Genomic DNA, 21700 nt, shown 5'->3' with positions numbered 1-21700 from the left:
TCACTTCCTTAATTGGCGAAGAAACACCAGTTGCGGACTCTTAACATCGTCGGAGGTGGAAGCGGGGCGTCTTGCACTGCAGCAACTTCAGCAGCACGCGCCCGAGCACGTCGGCTGGCCGCGGACATGGAACGTTCGCGTCTGGCCCGTAATGGCAATATCTGCAGGTAAGTGAAAATTTAGCGAAAAAGTGAGAATGCAACAGGTAACGTTTACTTGTCGACAAACGGCAACCCTTGGCAACTATCCGCAGAAGGAAATGTTTCGAAGCGGGCGCAAGGCGGAAGTTAAAAAGCTGAGATGGACGCTGATGTTTTTCTCGTGAGTGTAAACCTTTGTCGCGAATCTGTTCACGTGTAGTGACTGTGGTCTTGTAAATGTCCTCGCGCTTACGTTTTGGGGACGCTACCAAAGCCGACTGTTGGCCAGGAGCACTAACTTTTGAATCTCAATATTTCCGTTGGCTAGTTAACAGGCGTGGGGGAATTGTTTTGTGTGCACGCGGCGCTTGCAGACACAAGTCCATACCACACAAAGCTGGCGAGGCAGTTTGTTTTCGTTGTCGCTCGCTCCATATGATTGCGCTCGTTACTTTGGTGTCGCGTTGAAACTCTTGTTTCCAAGATTCCAAAGCCCAAGCCTCGTACGCGTGAAACCTGGACTTTCAACGTGCATAACGGAGCAACCTTTATATTGTTGGCACATTCCGTTAAAAGCGTTGGTGTCGACGTGGATTCACTGAGCTTAGATGTGATTATTTGAACAGGAAGAAAAGCTCATGCTCATTTGTTCAGGCTTTGTTTTCCAAAAGCTTTTCTAGTCATTTCTATTTTAACTATCGTGTTTAGTGGACCAGTGGTGGGAAGAGGGACTACTGATACAAAAACTGCGGTCAGGCCAGCCTCCACTGGCAAAATTAAGTCAAGCCAACCTACACAGCGATTGTTCATACTCTGCCAGCGGCGTTGACCACCTTCGAAATAAAAGCTATCCAACTGATGCATGCACGTCAGTGGTTTGGATTTAAAAATGTTTTCAAATAATTTCTTAGTGGTCAGGCAATGAGTTCACCCATGGAGAATTAAAAACTGTATCCAAATAGTGCCAAGAAGCGTTTGGAAATAGAGATAGAAAAAATGTTACACCACTTGCGTCAAACATACGGCCCGCGGGCCGGAACCGCCCCACCAAGGAAGTTCGATCAGGCATGCAGGATATTTCAATAGTGAAAAAATGCATAAGACACGGAATCAATATTTTTAATAAGGTGCAATTCATGGGGCATCCGCTCGGGAACTCACTGATCAGAGTAGAAGACAACACTGTTTTGATCAGAGAAGAAGACAACAACCGCCTCAGTCTGTCACTGAGACAGACCCAACACAGCAGACGCTATCAAGGACATGTGAATACTTTATTCGTTACGTCTAACCGCACTCTTCCTAGTTTGTAAGGTGTAGGCAGAGATTCAATTTAGATTTTATATGCACATGTGTAAATGGTTTAAAATTTACTTTCTTTATAAATCTTGTTTCATCTTAAAGTCCATTACTCTATTTCTCAATACCAATTACTTATTCAAGTTTTGTGCCTTTGTACAATCAGTGGGATCAGTTGCAATGCATATCTATGAATGATAAAAGTAAATTGCACGTTTGTCTAAAGAAATCTAAGGTGCTTCATGGAATGTTTTGTAAAAGATATGTTCATTAAATTTCAACATTTTCCGAATGGTCTTGTGTTTCTTAAGACCAAAACAAAGGAAAGGCATAGTGTTTTGGTTATTTATAGCAGAGTATGGTATAATTTTAATGGTCCGGCTTACTTGACATCTACCGGGGCCGCATGTGGCCCACAATGTGAAATGAGTTTGGCACGCCTGCTCTACACCAATGACTAAAATTTCACCTGATTTAAAAAAAAAAAAAGGAGTAAATAAATGAATTTTCGTTATTCTGGAACCAGACCAGGTCTTGGGAACACTAGTTCACCCCAGGTATCAACCCTACAGTACTTGCATTAGGATCTGATCTGGCATTTGGCAGCGGTTATTTTGCCGTAACCGGCAACTCGCAACCTGGTGTTATTTTGCCGTGAATCACACAAGAACTAAAAGTACAAATTCTGCCCCGTAAGAACTGGTTAGAAAGGTCTCCCCGAAGGTGATAATTTCTTCCATCACTTCATCGGTTCAAATTCTGCTTTTATACCTTTTTTTAAAAAAGTAATTAGTTTACTATATTTACAATTTCTTGCAGCCATTCGGGAGCTGTAAATGAGCCATTTTGTTTCACCTGTTATTGAAGGATTGAAAACGAGTGGAAAGATTTCGATTGAGAAAGATTGATGAAAGAAAAACAAAAATGATTAGGACAGCCCAACAATAAAAAGTTATTGTTCATGTTATAATAAGCAAGGGGAAATAAAAGGTCAAATGAGTAAAAGAGAAAGGAGTTGGGTTTTGAATAAAGTTCAAGAGTTTAACCTATGTGTGTATGTATGACATATTCATCACAACACAGTCACCGTACATAACATACGTAGGATGTAAAATTAAATCCAAGAGTCATTAAAAATTAAACTCTTAGACCCTGCATACTCATATGAGGACATACGGTATACATGTACAGTATATCTGCTTCTCAGGCCAATGTTTTTCAAACGTTTAGGCTTAAAGGACACTGCCCACGCCATCTTGTGGTAATTGCTCTACATTGCATCCATTTCAGTCAAAATAAAATGGTGTCGAAGTCTGCAAAAAACTAAAAGGACAACTCCTAAAGCAAAATAGGGAAAGGTAAAATGTTTTTATGTCTCTTTAATTCAAATTACTGTTTAAAAATTCATTATCCAGATTGGAATGATTGCATTTAGCAACTTGGAGACATTTTGAGGTTGAACCCTTATCCAAAGGGCTCGTCTGTGTGCTCTGCGATTGGCTGGCAACTCATTCAGGGTGTACACCGCCTCTTGCCCAAAGACAACTGGGATAGGCTCCAGCATGTCCACGATCCTCCTGACAATAAGCAGATTAGAAACTCCATTGATTGATCAATTGATGAATGGATGGATGGAAGAAGAAGATCCTGCTGTGAATGAAGTTATAACTCGTGACTGTAACACAGCATGGATGTATAAAGCAGTGAAAGTCCGCTCCGTTTATCCCAACTCAAGTCTAGTGTCAGTAAAGATGAATTGCAAATTGAGCCAATGGACTGATAGCCACTGGATGATGTGGAGAAGCGCGCTGACTTTTGGTTGATGAAGCTCCTTATACAAATGACATGTAGTGGGAAGATCTTGCAACACTCCAGTCGATGAGATGGGGATAATGTTATGCGTGTTATGTGAGAATTGGTCATCAGAGGAAGCTCAGATTTTGTATGTCCACTAATTGGGCCTTTCTGGTCCCAAACAGCATTGATTTATTTTAATGGTTTGAAAAGCTGACTGGCCCCATGAGGATTTTTTTTTAAACAAAAGCCACTTCCTGTACAAAGACCGGGTTTAGGAATGATACTTTTTAGGTCCTACTTAACCCTAAAGAGCATGGAGAAATAAAAAACGCACACTAAACAAACCTCGGGTCTCAAGAGGTTAATGAATAACAAAGTGGGCAAATGCATATAACAAGTAACGGTACTACTGTGTTGGGAAAAGATAAACTGACAACAAACCCGTAATTATTAACTACCAAAAAAATATGCGTACGCCCTCAAATTATACAAGCATCACAGTTACCGTAATTTGAGCCCCATTAAAACACCACAAATAGAATTAATATTTTTTAAGTTTGTCCAATAATTGCAAAGCATAGAAATCTCAAAAAGCTTCTGTGGGCTGCCCATGTCACTTGTATTCGGCAGGAAGAGGCAGCTAGCGATAGCAAGTTTAACAAGGAGCTTCGGCTGGCTCCTCCTGCCAACTGAACATGTTGCTATATGGCTGCTAACTGCATTCTCAGTTCTATCATCACACCTCCACAGCAGTGAATTACTTGTATCGTTTCTACGATGAGAATACTCTGAGAAATTTACAGAGGGGAAGCCGGAGAATCAATCCATTTTCTAATTCGTTTATCCCTCCGATTGGCTGGCGACCTGTTAAGGGTCTACCTTGCCGACTACCCGAAGTTAGCCGGGATTGGGCTCCAGTATGCCCTCGAACCTTGTGAGGATAACGCGCTTCAGATGATGGGTGGATGGATGGATTGCTCATATTGGATTAAAAAATATATATACATATTACTTTGTGTCAAATGATCACCTCTTTCACGCACCCTGTAACATGATAAGATGTTCACTATAGTAACCGCTGTCCCGGAAAGGGTGAAGCCCTATAACAATATGTAAGATGATTGGCAAGTGAACAGTGCGATCAAGTGCTGGAAATTGCTGCGTCTTCTATTGGCATGCCAAACTCATTGTGACTATCTAGCAACTATTTTTTTTTGCTCAAACAAGTTTTCAACCTGTTTGAGCAATCTAACCAATGATTTTTTTTTAAATGAAATGGACATTAGAAGTAGGAATGAAGAAGAGCGTCACCAGAGAGCAACACCGTCTGCTTAAGCTTCCTTCTTTGAGGTGCTTCACTGGAATAAACAGAAATCTCTTACCGGGTGATAGCATCACCAAGCCCTGCTGTAGCGCTGTCCCTACTTCTGAAATAACAAATTTGCTCCAATTGCCTTTATTAATGATATTTAAGAAGACACTGATCATGTTAATGGTCTCTCACAATGATTAGGAAACATAAATATGAATTGATATGCCACACTTGATTTCGATAAAACTGACAGTGGACGGCTTGTGTAGAAAATCACAATAATCCATTTCAGGTTAAATGTATTAGATTGGGCCTGCGGAAATATTTGGTTCACTCATGGTATCGTGCCCTTTTGGTATAATCTTAGCAGCAAGAGCTTTCAGCAATTTTATTGATGTAACCCCCCCCCCAGCTGCGTGGCTCACGTCTCCTTTGATAAAATGTCTGGTGTTGTGACTGGACTCCTTGGTTCAAATAGTTATCAGGTCTGGAAACTGCTTTACGAATGACCCACCCACCTCTGCTTTCTTGAAGGCATTTCTTGAATGGCTCATGCAGATATGGCTCGAGATGCTATTATCGACACGAATTGCCCGCTCCACCGCCAGCTCAAATATGTCGCTACTACCAGAAAGGCGCATGCTGGTATGGTGAACACTGCAGGTAATGAATGCTGCTTTTTGTTGGTTCCAGTCATGTCCTAAAAATGTCCATTTTATTTCATTTACTCAGTAAGAATTGTACTTCCCTCCAAGGTACATCCATGTCCCCCAATCTGAAGCTGGTGCAGATGTTGCAGGTCGAAGACTGTCTGTACCAACGATCTTCTCCTCCACATCCTCCTCCTCTTCCTCCTCCACCTCCACCGCCGCCCAACGTCCAGCTGACCGAAGGCGTTCCGAGACGTTTGCTCGTGCGCAGGCTGATGTGTCGCCAAGGCGGCGACGTGGCACTTTGGGGTCTGCTGTCAACTCAACAAATGTCACAGACACTGGGAACAGAAATGCCGAGAGACGATTACAAGGTGGGTGCCGTAAGTCACGATTGGCTGCGTGCTGTAGAACGTTAGGTGTACTGAACCATTTGCAACACTACGATACAGGGAGTGTTCCATTTCCTAAGTTATCGTTATGAATTCATCCTCGAGTCCATACTGCCACAAATTTGTCACAAAAATGCTTTCGATTACACAAAATCAATACATTTTGAAAAATTTCAAACACTTGAGCTGTTGAACATGAAAATCATTGAACATTTTTTGACACACTAATATTTTTATCGAGATCCACGACTTAACAAAATCGAAAGGGCACCAAAATGGGGTGGGGAGTAGGGGAGTAGTAACCCAGTTGTCATCGGGCAGTAGGTGGGGTGAGGCAAGTGATATTACGCCGAATAAAACTGCGCCTTATGGTCCGTACTTATGACTTGCGTGCCTTTCCGGTTCTTTAGAGGACCAAAGATGTTGTTGTCCATTGAACGTGGTGTTTTTAGATTTCAGTATCTATCAAATTACAGCCACATATTATGAACAACTTTTAGAGTGACAAAAAAAAAATGTAATCGCTCTCGGCCGACCCTCCAGGCTACCGTTATTGGTCTCACCAACCGTTGAGGCGGCTCCACTACTTTTTTTTTTAACAACTGAATCGCAGGGGTCGAGTGAAATATGCCGATAGAGAGTTGCGATTTGGTTTGACTTTTGAGGCAACCTAAGCGATGATGAGATTTCAGCATACATCTCGTTTGCAGATGCTCACTCCCGAGTGTCGCCCAAGAGCTCTGAACAGTGTTCTACAAGTGTATGTGACAAAGAGGTTTGTGTTTTAATCTCCATTTCTGTGTTCAATTGAACCCGACAAGATCAGGCTCATGCTCTGGTTTTTGGACAGGAAAGCCTTGCCAGCGGCACGGAAGCCACAGGTGGCGCTGCAGCCTCGTGCGCTGACGCTACGTTGGAGGCTTTCCTCCAGAGTCGAGATGTCATCTGTGGCATATGCATGGACAAGGTGTATGAGAAGATGGACCGCAGTAACCAGGTGTTTGGAATCTTGCCCAACTGCAGTCATGCCTTCTGCCTGCAGTGCATCATGACCTGGAGGAAAACTAGAGACCTCGGGTCTGATGTTGTCAAGTAGGTTTTCGTTTACGCACGCGAATGCTTTCAAGCCTTTTGTGACTTCACAAGCGCTCTCTCTGCTTCAGGACCTGCCCACAATGCAGGGTGAGATCTGCCTTTTATGTGCCGAACAAATACTGGGTGGAAGGTCAAGCGAAGGAAAAACTAATAGCAGACTTCAAAAAAAAATTCAGGTAAGCTCTTCAGCGCTCACCACGGTTACATTTAAGAACCTGATCGGAATCTCAACTGTTGAATTTGCATGGGTCAAGATTTAGGGGTAAAATGAGTCCTCGATCAAAAAAAAAAAAGCCAGAACTTGGGTTTCATTTTGAATATAGAATGCTGGTAATATGTTAATTATGCCGTCCCCTTGAAGAATTGTCTAATATGATGCCAGTCCTCTGCCTTCGATGCTACCTCCTCACAGGAACTGCTCTGTATATGCTGGCAACAACCACCGGAATACTTTTCAAAGGGAATTTTATTGGCAAAAATTTGCAGTCTTTACCATTTGATGCTGACAGCCTACAAATCACTTTTAAACAATGTGGGGGCCTCATTTATTAAAGTGCGTCGAAGAGCTTTGAAATGCATTCGTACGGCTGAAATTTGGTGTGCCTTGTTACAAAGCCGTATTCATCAACTATGCAGACACCTGTAATATTCACACCAATATTGATCGGATTGGCCAATATTTAGCATTTGACGCAGAATCCGTTACCTGCTCTCATGTCCATTTGCCCATCGGTCAATGACGTCATTGATATAAGACATTACAGGAAACACAATTTCGGTCATTCCATTCTGCCATCGTGTTTTGTGTGAATCTGAAAGCGAAACCATTTTTAGCCTTGCCGCCAGAGAAAATGTGAGCAGACTTTGCTCTGGGAGGCCCGGGTTACGCCTCTGCGCCTTCAACCAACCAATCGCAACGTAATAGCGCTCGTGTAAGTTTGTGAACGTATTGTTGATGTCAAAAAAGAAGCCAGACTTTTTTGACAGAAGAGCTGTTCTTCAAGCAGCCAACCTCCTGCAATCAACCAGTTACCGCACGTGCACACACATGCGTGCACGGTTGAAGAGCAACAGCTCCAGATTCCCCTTCTTTGACAGTGCCATCGGTGAATTGCGGATGAAACAAATTTTGTAGAAGAATAATAATGATGGCGGCCCGGTAGTCCAGTGGTTAGCACGTCGACTTCGCAGTGCAGAGGTACTTCCAGCTCCGGCCTCCCTGTGTGGATTTTGCATGTTCTCCCCGGGCCTGTGTGGGTTTTCTCCGGGTGTTCCGGTTTCCTCCCACATTCCCAAAACATGCATGGCAGGCGGATTGATCACTCTAAATCATAGGTGTCAAACTCAGGTCCTGGAGGGTCGCTGTCCTGCATGTTTTCCAAGTCTCCCTGTTGCAACACACAGGTGTTCATCAGATCATCAGCAAGCTCTGCAGAAGCCTGACATTGAACCTGTTCATTTGAATCAGGTGTGTTGCAACAGGGAGACTTGGGAAAACATGCAGGACGGCGACCCTCCAGGACCTGAGTTTGACACCTATGCTCTAAATTGTCACTTGGTGTGAGTGTGGGCGTGCATGGTTGTTTGTCTCTGTGTCCCCTGCAATTGGCTGGCAACCGATTCAGGGTGTCCCCCGCCTACTGCCCGAAGACAGCTGGGATAGGCTCCAGCACCCCCCGCGACCCTAGTGAGGATCAAGCGGTTTGGAAGATGTATGAATGAATAATAATCGTAAGCTGACCGCTAACAACTTCCTGTTATGCAGGTCATGCGACACCATAGATTAAAGGTGACTTTTTTTGGTGGGGGCCTGAGTGAAAATGAAGCTGTTTACGGTGCATTGTACACTAACACAGCAATTGACAATTTTAATAACACGCACGCATTTTTTTTCCCACGACACCTTTGCGGTTGACTTGGTAACGGCCTGCCGGTCAACGTTGCACACGCTTGAGCTACAATATGTGTGTGCTTTCATTTTAGCATCTCTTTAATGAAGACCTCGAACAGTGACTTGAATAACCTTCATCACAAGGTGGAAGTTATGTGAGACTTTTGTGGCGTAGGGCGTGAAGTTTGCAAAGATTCGCCGAGTGCCAAGTGTCACACGAACATCAGGTTTTGGTTAGGAGACGAGACAGTCCAATTAGCCAACCTCTGAAATTGTAAGTGGGATCGCCGCTATATTTCATGGACAGTAAGCGTTTTTGTCAGTATGATTAGCGAGCGGGGAAGATGATATGCTGATAAAATTTTTAATATTGGGGCCAAGCGTTCTAATAATTGCTGCGGTTGACGTAAGTAGAGAGAGATGTTCACATAAACTTTGAAGATTAATTGCAGTTTTATGACACGGCACGACGTGCGATGGCTCATTGCCTCGCGTCTGAAGGGCCAGAGTTTGGAAAGTAGCCATCATCATCCTCTCCAATCCCGCAACGTGATGAGAAAGAGGCATTGAACTGTTTTCTCTTCTGACTTTCTCACATTGTCCGGACTTGTCATAGAAAACAAAAACCACAAGGCTTTGTGTGTGTGCGTGTGTGTGCATGACAAATGGTTGGAGCTGTGCATAAATTTCAGCACATTCTCACAAATCCAAATGGATAAATCCCAAACTTTGCCTGTGAATGTTCCTTATTCATACGCGTGCTCGATTGGCAAAAACGCTACTGTGCTTCTGGCGTTACTTCTTCCCATTCGCTAAAATCTCACCTACAAATAGCCCAAAATTGTTTCTCGACGTGAAAATAGTTTCCTGTAGTGCACAATTTTCAATTGAACTCTTTTCTTATAAGTCAGGTTTTTCAAATTGGGAGAGCCATTGCCAGCCATTTTTGACAACATTTTGAAGGCCAACAGAAAATGTAGTTGTCGAGCAATATAAAAGCATGGACCCTACCAAAAGAAAGCTTTAACCCTCTTCTTTCTTCAGGAAAAAAAAGAAAGTACAATTCTACATTTTACCTTTCATTAGTAAACACCAGTTGAACATTTGTAAATTTCTCATTTCCAAGAAATGTTTTCTTTTTTAATTAAAAATCACCAAAAGCGTATTTATACGTTTTGGCACTCCGTGATGGTGTTTTTGCAAATCAAATGAGTTAAAAAGGATCCGTCATGTAAAATCAACTTTTAGCCATGTTAAAATGCTAGTTCCTCGCCCGAAGCACCCCATCCCCCACAAAGGGTGTTTCCTTCCATTCAGCCATCTGAGCATTCTTGTTCTCTAAGCACCAGCTCAGCCTAATTCAAGAAAATGATCGGGTCCTCAAGTCTACTCCTGTCCCACCCGTGCAGACTGAACACATGCCCACTTTCTCAAGCAGCTATCAGGACGCCCGACAAGCGTATCTGGGAAAGGGGCACTATGAGCGGTTTTCTCAAGGACTGCCTGATAAACTTTGGCCAGCACCAAAGTGGATTGGTATTAAACCTTAAAGGGGTTCACACCCTCCCCCCCCCGACTAGGGCCTTGCACCCCTCACTAATATTTGAAAACGGTGCTCAACGGGCGTGTTTCCTGGAGGACCATCTGTTTGCGGGGGCGGAGATGATTGAGCAGAGTCGAGTCTCAACAATACTAAGACCAAGACTAAACTATTACCCAAATACAAACCCAATTCCAATGAAGTTGGGGTATTGTGTTCAACATAAATCAAAACAATACTTTTTCCAATTCTCTTAAACCTAGATTTAATTGAGGACACGACAACGATGGGGTATATTATGTTCAAACTGTTAACCGTTATTATTTACATCACCTTTTATCTGAAGAGCATTCGATAGACGGTTGGGAACGGAGGATACTAATTGTCGAAGCTTTTGTAGGTGGAATTGTGTCCAGTTCTTGCTTGACGTACAGCTTCAGCAACAGTCCAGGGTCTCTGCTGTCGTATTTTACGCTCCATAATGCGTCCCACGTTTACAATGGGAGACTTGTCTGCACTACAGGCAGGCCAGTCTAGTACCCGCCCTCTTTTACAACCAGGTCACGCTGTTGTAACACGTGCAGAATGTGATTTGCTGAAAAAAAATCGGGGTCGTCCATGAAAAAGATGCCGCTTGGATGGCTGCATATGTTTCTCCAAAACCTGTATGGACATTTCAGCATTAATGGTGCCTTCACAAATACATGAAGTTAGCCACGCCATTGGCACGAACACAAATGCTGGCTTTTGAACTTTTTATCCAGAATCAGTTAACCCAGATTGTTGTTTTCCTCTTTGGCCCTGAAGATTTGATGCCCGCAATTTCCAAAAACAATTAAAAAACAAATATACTAGTCTGACCACAGAGCTTGGATGATGAAATCCTCAAATTCCTTCCAATTGTACATTGATGAACATGATTTGACTATTTTCTCAGCCGGTTGTTTACAAAGAGGTCAACGAAGCCCCGTCCGTCTTTCCTTGTAACTGACTGAACGATTCCCGGAAGCTCCTTTTTATGGACCAATCTTGGCGTCCATCTTTTCCCAGTTGGCTTGTTCACCTGTGGGATGTTCCAGACAGGTGTTTGATGAGCATTCTTCAACGTTCTCAACCTTTTTTTTTAGTGGGGGGCACCTGTCCCAGCTTTAAGTTTCATGATTATTTGCTAAAAACAATGTTTATCAGTTTGAACATAAAACGTGCCAAATACATTAACCAAATACTATGCTAATGCATCACAAACCTGAAAATTGATCTAAAAATATTTACAAATGCTACTATTCCAACTCGGCGATGGAGTCGCGTATGAGGCTGAGCGCACAGTGGCAGAGCAATTGGGTCAAGATTCTGGAAGTGACGTGAGGAGTCCCTGCAAGTCAAATCCAGAAAACGGAAAGCTAAATTCACCTGAGGATGGCGGCCAGTCAGACAGTTTTTGCCCCAACAAACATTCACTAAAATATCAAAATAATGACCAAGACCTGAAGAAAGCCTTAGTACTCACCCCATTTATTCGTCTTATCAGCAAACAAAACAAAAAAGTTGATTTGCAGGCAGGTGAGAATCCCTTTAAAACTGGCACAATATCTACAATCAAACCTGCTGGAGAGGCCAGAAATGTAAGTACCGTAAATCAAATTGCCAACTAAATGATGACATCATGTTAGCATTACGGCACAAACGTTAGCGTCGTTGCCAAGCATGATATGTCGGACATATTTTGTTGTGTGATAGATGCACTTCATTGTGACACACATTAACATGTGCATGAATGAATAGTACGTCAATGATGTATAAAGATTGATGCACGACTTTGAATCGAGGACGCAAGGCTTTGCACAATCAATACTAATGTCCTACAATCAAATGCGTGTACGTATGGCTTGAGTGCAACAGTGACAATGTTTTCCAAATTCTGGAGAGGAACACTAGATTACTAAACGTTTCTGACTCCAGAAAGACCTCACAAGTTCCGATCTTACTCGACGCACAAAACCATTGTGGTTCATCATGTATGGGGAGAGATTTGTGTCAAAATTGGTAACACGGGTGCATCCAAAATTGTCATATCTGTCGAATCCACAAATTAATCAGCACCCCCCCCCCCATCTTATGACTTATTTGTACAATTCTGTGTGTGACGTGTCAAATGTGCATGTGTGGATCCATAGACACCCCCATTCATTTTTCACACAAACGTCAAATCATTTTAAGATCTACACACACACACAGGTCTCAGATATTTGGATGTTAAAAGATCATCCCTCCTCCGTCCGCCAAGAGGCAGTGTTACTGTCTCCCATCGAACGGAGCGAGCATTCGCCAGTTTCTCGTTTTAAAACTTGCAATCTGAAAAACAGAAAATGAAAACGAGCCCGAATTTCATGCACGCACCCTGCCTGATTCCGAAAGGGTTGGTGAGGAACTGAAATGTACATTTTCTTTGCTTTTCAATGTGTAGTAAGCAAAGCTGCTCTTACTATGCCCGATACCAATACTGCCCCTTTGAGACGGAGTGCCTCTACCGGCATGACAGGTCTACACACCACAGAGCATTGCTGGTACGTATGCTTTGCAGAACATGCCGTGCGCTGTTGCCACCACCTGAACGTGCCCTTCCGCTTCTCTTTTTGGCCGTTAGTGTAATACAGATGATGACGATGATGACGACGATGATGATGAAGAGGACGATGATGAAGAGGAGGATGATGAAGACTACGATGGTCTGCTCAATTTCTTCATAGCCATGACTCTTCTTCGTGCTGACGAGGAGGAGGATGATGATAATGATGATGGTGACAATTTTGACTTTCCTTTTTTCTTAGCGGGGTATGGCTTCTGAGCCTCCTTTCTCTTCCCACGCAATTTTCTCCATGTGGAAACTGGTCCTAGAATGAATTGTCACCACACGACGATGTGGCTATGTTATGATACGACTGACTGTCCCGCTTGGATGTTTTTTGGGGGGTAGGGGGGGCGGAATAGGCGAGTCTCAGTTGTTACTTAGTGGGTCATGTGACTGACCTGCTTTCCCTCAACCAGAGAGAAACTAACCTGAATTGACTCTGCTGCGGTGGACAGCTTGAAATAAATGGTGCACAATGCTCAGATAAACAGTCTGGATAAGATAAATCTAACGACAAATTCAAAGGCTACTTCTTCCAGCTGTTTTTTCCCTCCTTTTCTTATTGCAGACATTGACACATTTTTCTCTATGCCTCTCGTTAGATTTAAGTGCTCATAACTGAGTTTACCAGATAAATGTTTTTAAATGTTTCGTGGATGGACCCTTTTAAATTGTCTAAAGATAAAAAGTGTACTGTGCCCCTCTTTGGTTGATGTCCAATCCTGAATATTCCTGCCTTGGTGTACCCTGATGATACTCTAACCTTGTTTTGGCATAACTGAAAATTAGATATATATATATTTTTTGTCTTTTAAAACAAGTTGTACTCGTACATTGAAAATAAACCTTATTTCAAAGTTTGCCTCACTGAAAATGTTCTGCACTCCTTTACTGAATTGGATGCTGCATTTTCTTCATTTCCCTTTCTGAAATGGCTCTCAGGCGTTATATTCGCCGTATCACCTTAAATAATTCACAACTCTTGGGTACCAGCATGACTATCAATATAATAAAGTAGCATAGTAGATAGTGTTCAAAGGCAAAGTCCTTGATATAAGTAATTAGTGTCAGCCACTTAAACGCTACACAGTTAAACATTATCGATGTTGAAAAATGTACCTGTGACACAACCCTGGATACTTGGAAGGAAATGGATAGATGAATGTGTTAAATCAAAGCTCTTGACAAAGAATGTTTAGTACTACTAAAATAAGATGGTAGTGATAGTCACTGATGTTTTTGATGAAAATGTAATGTTTTTGTATTTTTTTAAACTCTGATATAATGGTCAAAATCTATTTCTCCCGTCCATGGTGTAATTCTGAGACGGTTTGTATTCTCCCTGGGTGAACTCATGATGTCCTGACGCAGAGAAGCTATCACATTTTACTCCCAAGCCACTGATGAGCATGCATCATTTGGGCTGCTTTTATTTTCAAGCCGGTAAAAGAGGAGACAGGACCGCATACATTGTTCGTTTTAAAACTACCCTTATCTCAAAGGAGATCATCTTTTCAATACCATTCATTTTTAGCAGTCTTCTTATTCTCTGTATCATTGTCTATTGACCTCCCCATAACACCACTCCTTTTCATTAGCGAGTCATCAGAGTTTTAGTTCATCGGAATGTGTGCGCGTGCATGTGTGCCAACTTCAATCAATTAGTATTCTATTTTCAACAGCAACATTTTTTGTTTAACTAAAAAAAGTCAACATCGCATCAGGATTCAAAAGCACAACCAATGTCCCGAATTTTAACAAAATGAAATCTCTGGTGCAATTGGATTATTTTATTTCGTTTTGTCCCAATATGTACATATACACATATTTGATGACTGGACCGCACGAGTTGTAATTGTAGTGTTTTAATTTCAACAAATACGACAGAAGTGCAGCGCCACGGCCTATTAACTAAGTGTCCACACGGTGGCAGACGATGTGCACATGCGCATTCTAGATGGCGGCAGATTCTGTTCCCTAAGTTAACTTCGCCTACTACCAACGAATGCCAAAGGGCATTGGGCAGTACCTCTGTGGTCGAGCTCACCTGGATATGAACGCCGGCCAGTTGCTGAATCGCTTTGACGGCCAGTGGAAGCTTTTGGCTTGGTCGCTGTTCTCCGGATTTTCCGGTGCCCACAGAGCGCTGGAAGTCTTCAGGCGGCAGCAGCGGGCCGGCCCCGAGAGCTCACTCTCCGACTTCATCGAAACACTTTGTCGAGATGAAATCAGCTGCCCGGGGATGGATGGGGCACCCTTTACCGTGTAAGTCCCAGCTGGTGGCAGGGAGTCAAAAGTTATATTCGCTTTGTTATGCTGCAAAATGTGCTCTCAATGGCGAAAAGATGAAGAAAATACTTTGTTTGGGAGAGTTGCGCAGGTATGCGAAAAAATGCGCACAACTGGCGTTTGTTGGAGCTACACAACCTCCATTTTTAAAACGAAATTTCCCATAGATCAAATAATCGAAATAATGAAGTCCGTAGTGTCACAACCGTGTAAGCACTTTACTACACAAGACTACTGTAAACACAAGCGGCACATACCATACAAGTCTTCGGTATAAATACTACGGTGGCCGACAAGGACAAACGCATAAATGATGCACAATAAGTTGTAAACAAAAGAGATAAAATCACGCGTAAACACACCAAAAAACGCACAGCAAAACCTCTGCAAGTAAGAAATGCTCGAATGATCCAAACAGTATTCACCACCGTCTTTTGTCTATTTATTGTTATCGATTGTATGTCTTGCATTAATTAGATATTTAACAATCTTTTATGAACAAAACACGGTTTACGCCAACTATGCTATGCTGTAACTATGCTGATCTATCATAATATAGGAAAAGACAACTTCTATGTGTTTCAGACGTGAAGTAAAGCGTTCCTTTATTTTCTCCAAAAGATGGACTTGCGGTGCTCCCTAGTGGTTTGGTATACTTTCGTTGGGATGCGTGAACGTTAATAATTTTTTCTTGCCGTTTTTCCCGAGTTTGTGTGTTTTTGATATCTGCAGCGGTTTTTTTCCTTTTCTTTTTTTCCAACATGTTGCTGTGAGTGCAGAATTTATTTCATTCGTTTGTGTTTTTCCCCTGTATTTATGCGTTTATGTTTTTTTTTTTTTGCATTATTCCGGTGTTGGCACCCCTGTGGTGCGACTCGTTAGCATGTCGACCTCACAGCGCAGAGGTACCGGGTTCGTTTCGAGCTCCGACCATCTTGTGTGGAGTGTGCATGTTCTCCCCGTGCCTGTGTGGGTTTTCTCCAGGTACTCCGGTTTCCTCCCACATTCCAAAAACATGTATGGCAGGCTGACTGAACACTCTAAATCGTCCCTTGGTTTGAGTGTGAGCACGGATGGTTGTTCGTCTCTGTGTGCCCTGCGCTGAGCTGGCAACCGGTTCAGGGTGTCCTCTGCCTACTGCCCGAAGACAGCTGGGGTAGGCTCCATCACACCTGCGACCCTTGTGAGGATAAAGCTGTTCAGAATATGGATGGATGGATATTCCAGTGTTTGCGGAATTTGGCCGTTTGCAGCATTTTTTTACTTGCAGCGTTTATGTTTTGTGCGTTTTGTTTTCATTTGCATGTGTGTGTTTGTAGTTTTTTTCCGTGGCATATCTGAAATTCAAATGTATCCATTGCAATATTGTGTCAGTTGTTTTTGCAAATTTCTCACGACCATTTTCTTCCTCACATGCAGTCAACCTCTGGTGTGGCTTTTTCCACCACTGTTCCAGCAAAACTTGCTGACGTTCATCTACCTGGTCCACTCGCGGTTCCACAAAGCTGCTGTCGTCCGTCTACTCCAATGTCTTGGTCGGGGGCCCCATCCCGACCCGTGGGTCACCGCATGGAAGAAGCAACTGGAAAGAACCTTGGGCTGTCCCATGGAGGAACCCCTTTACAGCCCAGCGTGCGCTCAGCGACTAACGGCACTGTCACGGCGAGTGGGTGGTGAGACCGGTGGGTGGGCTCAGTGCTCTGGCCTTCCAGCGGAGGAACCTCAGACTGCACCTGTTTTGTCTGAGGCGGAAACTCACAAGAAAAGGAAGGGCCATTTTGATGCTCCAAGTAATGAGGATGAAGAAATTCAGCTGCAGAAGAAACGAATGAGGACGGATGAACACACCGCTGGGCGAGCACATGATCATGAGCCTCTGCTCGAAAATATGACGGTAAAGAAGAACAAGAGACAAATTTGTTCATTCAGCTGTCATCTTTTTAATGGGTCTTTCTGCAAGTGGTTAAAGAAAAAGGAGTGAGCACCTCTTGCTGCAATGGCAGCCACCAACGTTGTAACACTTTTCACAGATTGCAGAGGAAGTGGACATGGATGCTTCACGTGAGATCCCAGCGTCGGAAAACTCCCACAATCTTCTGCCTGAAAAAAATACTGTGGTAACAATAACTTGACTCCAATGCACGTTTTCCAATTATGGAGAAAGTTGAAGATTAGACACTAGGGCTCCGCAATTATGGTAAATAATCAAAGTGTAGTCACACTGGGACTTGCATCTTCTTTTTTTATTGTTCTTATTTTCAGCAGGAAATGATTCTAAACCTTGGACATTCTCTGTCTCCAATGCACTCTTTCCGCCTGCCTCATTGCCTTTGCGCCAACCTATTGCTAGTTGTGATAACAGTCCATCTGGAAAAAGATGATTGAATTATTCAATTCATTGTTTCAGTCCGACTTGTGACTTTTGTTCCTAGATGGCAGTAGAATCGGAAACGGATGCAGCAGAACAGGGCAACACCCGTGATCCTCTGCCTGAACACATGAAGGTAAAGATGGATGCATTTAAATCCATCAGTTTTCCCAAAGTTCTTTCAGTAAATGATGAAGCATGATGATTGGACACCCACCCTCTTTGGTACTTTGCTAACCACTAATTTTCATAACTCCAGTTCCTACTGAGCAGATGTGTTGTCTTTTCATGTGCTCACTCAGGCGTCTATTCTTGTAATCAAGGAATTACTCCAAAGTCAGACCGAGGTATGAAGCCCATTTGGTTTTCTTCGTCTACACTGTAAGTTTTTTGTGACTGTGTTTTATCCTTTTACAGTGGGACCACCGCTCTCTTGACGTGTTTGAAGTGCTGACTAACTGTAATGCCACTCAAGTATGTACTGTACTAGAAACCATTTTACACGGAAAGCTGCCGCTTGTGAGATCAAAGAGTACCGGTAGCTCTGGCATTTATCTGCCTGTGCCTTTCAACCCAGCAAGGCGAAACATTGCCATGTCTGTATAGGGGTGTTCACATGGCAACTTTTGCTCCGGTGCAGCACCGGGGCTGCCCCCGTTCACACGTACAAAGTTACACCGGTGCAGCCCCTGAAAACAGCTTAAACCGGAGCAAATTTAACCTTGCTCAAGGAGGTGGTTTAAAAATTTGCTTCGGAGTAAGTGCTCGTTTGCGGGGCAGCACCGATCTAAAATGGTACGTGTGAACGCTACAGGGGTAGACTCGCTACGTGTGAGAAGAGTTGATTACCAGTACATACGGGTAGGATGCGTTGCTTTCGTGCTCTGTTGTACTTCCGTCATCTTTCCTTTTGTCGGAGACTGGACTGTCTCGACGTTGTTTGTGTATTTTGTTCCTCTGTTGTGTGTTCACCCCGCGCCCCATAGACTTATTTTTGTGATTTCCTCTCTTGATTTTCTGTTTGGCGCATTGTGTTTGCTTTTCTGACTGTCATTGAAGTCATCGTTGATTTACGTTTTTGGGGGCGAGCGGAAGGCAAGGAGACTGAGAAGGAGAAGGACGTGCCTGCAATTGCTTGAGTTAAACAAATTAATAAAGTATACTGTATGTTTTAAAAAGAACCAACACGACAGCTCTTTGTTTTATTTCCGTATTAATACAGTACTATCGTATCGCCGTGTGAACGCAAGTGGGGCTGCACCGGGGTAAACATGCTTCGCTTTAGTCAGCAGCTTTTTACGTGTGAACGCTCCACAAAATTTGCTCCGGTGTAAGATATATCGCAACAAAATATGTCGGTGCAGCACCGATGCAAATGTGTGCCGTGTGAACACCCCATGTGTGTTCTTCACACAGATGCGACGGCTTCCGCAGTCGTATCCTTGTAGAACATTGAAAATTGTGTTCAACACAACAGGGCAAGAGAAGTGAGTCTCAGGTGTTAAACTTCAAGCCCTGGTCCTAGCTTTCCACGATTACCCTTTGCACCGCTGCCGTGCGCCATCTGTAATGCAACTGATACTACTTCCAAAATGGGTTATTTTGAGGGTTCACTTTAAAACCGTACCTTTTGTTCTGAACATCAAACTGGCAAAAGATAGCTTTATATGCCGTGGGCATCATTAGATTATCTGTTCACATGTGTTACGCCACCATTTGTGCTCAAATATTTGTTCCCTCTAAGTGCTGGATCTATGCGTTACCTGTCTGATGTGGCCAACCTTGTTAAAAGATGCTCAATGTGAAATATGCCCTCAGCTCTCAGCCCCCATTCCGTGTTGGTATCCTTCACACAGGGGAGTGACACAGGAAAACACCAGCCACAGTACCTTTTTGGAGCCTTTTTGACACCGCAAATACCACATGTTGTTCTTTTGTATACAAGGTGCAGGTACTGTGTGGCGAATTGAGTTTGTCCGAATTAGCAGAGCACGCTCTGCCGCATCTTTGCAACAGCATATTGGCTCTCTCGCCCGACCTCAGCTTCAGCACAGCATCGACGCTCATCAAGAATCTACTGCTGCCGAGGGTATGTATGTGTCACAACTCGCTTCTTAGGGTCAGTGTGCAATGAAGTGCATGGCTTCACAGAAGTCGCTGTCTGCAGGTACTGGCCCTCTTCGAGCCGGCGTCCAGATGCCTGGTTAGTGTTGTGATGTCATTCTGCAGCCGTTACACCAGGTCAATGTGCCACGGTCTGATTGGCCCACTTTTAGAGCAAGAGAACTTAGGTGAGACTTAAAAAATAGAAAAGATGCTGTTGTGAATCGGAAAGTGTCTAATAATTTGAGCCATTCGTTCTTTTAGGGAGTGCACAAGCTGAGCTCCTGAACAAACTGATAGAAGGCTGTCTGGATTCTCACAACAGGCTGCTTGTGCTTCAGTAAGACAAAACATTTCAACGCTTTATTTTTTAGTTTTGTCTGACCCCTCTTTTCCTTCCAGGATGACACTGAAAATATCATGGAATGAGACTCTGCTTTCTATTATTCACAGCTTGCTGGATTCCGAGGTTGGCAGTTTTTGCGTGGCAATTGGCATCTCACAGTCAAAATATGTCATATGTAACATGTCGGTTTTGTTACTTTTTTTGCAGCCTGACATGAATGAAGAACTGTTCACGCAGTTGATTGAACAGTTAGTTAGCCAGGCCCTTCCGTTCACAAAATCTGTCAACTTTGCAAAAATAATGTTGACTGTTCTCACAAAATATGGCAACCTTGTAAGTATACAAAACATTATTGTTTGAATATTTGAGAGTTTTTTTTAACAAGTACATTTTTTTAACCAATATTCATGTTTTATTTTCCAGGTACATGCTTCACACAAACAATCCCTGTCTGGTTGCCTGATGCTAAATGAGACATTCCTAAAAAAGTCACTTCAAGCAGTGTTGAAAAGAATCCCAGGTGCATAATACATAGAGTTATTTATGTTTATATTGCTATATACAAAACTGTTGTAATTGCATATACCGTATTTTCACGACTATTCGACGCATCGTACTAATGGCCGCAGTCTCATTAATGCGTGACATTTCTGTATTTTACACATACACAGGACGCATCGTACGAATAGCCGCAGTTTTACAGTGGTAAAACATACGCCAGCTTAAACATATGGCATGCATGCGCGCACTCTAACACGTTAGCTTGAAGCATACGGTAGCATGCCAAAACATACAAATAAGATAAAAACACGTTTTTAAAAAGGCAACGAAAGCAGAACTGAGTTCGGGTGTATTTTATTTAGCCATCGTACAATGTTCTCACGTTTTTCGATCAATCATCACCTAGAAATCCATCAAAGTCCTCATCCTCTGTATCAGAAGCAGAGGACTGCACATCTCAGTTGTCATTGAATGCATCACATGCTAGTGTGAGTTGCTACGCATTGCCGAGCGGAAAGAAGGAGTAGCAACAGCAAAGTCAACATTTCTCTCGTGTGAAGCTTTCCCACATTTGAAAGTAAAGAACAGAGCGAAACATGGTGGCAGCGCGTGTGTGTGTAGAAAGAATTGAACAATTGTGCAAGTACCGTAATCCATCAAAAACGCCGCGTTCCCTCTCGTTGTTGCGTATTGTGGCGTAACTCGCCAAGCGCTGCCTCTCACTCTTTGTAAAGTTGTGTTTGCCACCGATCATCCATTGTTCCCATGCCGTTTGCAACTTTACTTTGAACGCCCGGTTGATGCCAATGTCCAGCGGTTGGAGTTCTTTAGTCAAGCCTCCGGGAATAACGGCAAGCTCAGAGTTCATTTGCTTGACTTTTTTTTTCACCGCTGCTGTGAGATGGGCACGCATGCCAAAAGCATAACCGGTGGCTTTAAGTTTGAACTGAGCTTCGTAGGCGTGCGTGTCTTTTTGTCGAATTTATTTTCAGGGGTTCTTAGAAACCAAAACCGGAGTTGTTTTGCAACAAAGCACATTGCCACACTCTTTACAAGTGTTGGTACTGGCTTGAGGCGTCCACTTACACGCCCACCCTTCACCATTGGCGGACTAGCTTGTCTGTCCTCTCTCTCCCTCTCTCTCTCTCTCTCTCTCCCTCTCCATATATGTATGTATACACGCCCACCCTTCCCTGATTGGCCGACTTCTTTCACAGTCACTTCCGCCTTTTCTCTATATAAACAGCGTGTCGGCAGTCAGTCAGATTTTGGAACTCAGCGCATATAAAGGACGCTCCGCACCATAAGGCGTACTGTCCATTTTGGAGAAAATTTAAGACTTTTAATG

The 21700-nt window shown here is 43.2% G+C and overlaps 2 protein-coding genes and 1 long non-coding RNA gene across 3 annotated transcripts; 2 read left to right on the top strand and 1 right to left on the bottom strand.

Annotated features, from left to right (window-relative positions):
- The first annotated feature begins 16 nt into the window (after window positions 1–16).
- mkrn4 (makorin, ring finger protein, 4) lies at window positions 17–13619 on the top strand. Its single transcript, XM_052053153.1, has 8 exons — window positions 17–167; window positions 5083–5211; window positions 5304–5572; window positions 6301–6365; window positions 6441–6682; window positions 6754–6861; window positions 12581–12680; window positions 12761–13619. Exons 1-8 carry the CDS (start codon window positions 127–129, stop codon window positions 12959–12961), a joined length of 1155 nt encoding a protein of 384 aa, XP_051909113.1. The 5' UTR covers window positions 17–126; the 3' UTR covers window positions 12962–13619.
- On the bottom strand, window positions 11249–14937 carry LOC127592641 (uncharacterized). Its single transcript, XR_007960162.1, has 2 exons — window positions 14793–14937; window positions 11249–12468 (listed from the first exon to the last, which is right to left on the bottom strand). It is a non-coding gene; the product is annotated as an uncharacterized LOC127592641 (long non-coding RNA).
- Window positions 14605–20435, top strand: fance (FA complementation group E). The gene is made up of 12 exons (XM_052052800.1): window positions 14605–15010; window positions 16454–16928; window positions 17065–17151; window positions 17467–17538; window positions 17705–17749; window positions 17820–17876; window positions 19348–19491; window positions 19570–19693; window positions 19770–19845; window positions 19908–19974; window positions 20059–20184; window positions 20275–20435. The coding sequence occupies exons 1-12, from the start codon at window positions 14751–14753 to the stop codon at window positions 20377–20379; spliced, it is 1638 nt and encodes a 545-aa protein (XP_051908760.1). The 5' UTR covers window positions 14605–14750; the 3' UTR covers window positions 20380–20435.
- The last annotated feature ends 1265 nt before the right edge of the window (window positions 20436–21700 follow it).

Source organism: Hippocampus zosterae, chromosome 2 (assembly GCF_025434085.1).
Source record: "Hippocampus zosterae strain Florida chromosome 2, ASM2543408v3, whole genome shotgun sequence".
NCBI classification, from domain to species: domain Eukaryota; kingdom Metazoa; phylum Chordata; class Actinopteri; order Syngnathiformes; family Syngnathidae; genus Hippocampus; species Hippocampus zosterae.
This window is presented reverse-complemented; position numbering and strand designations above follow the sequence as displayed.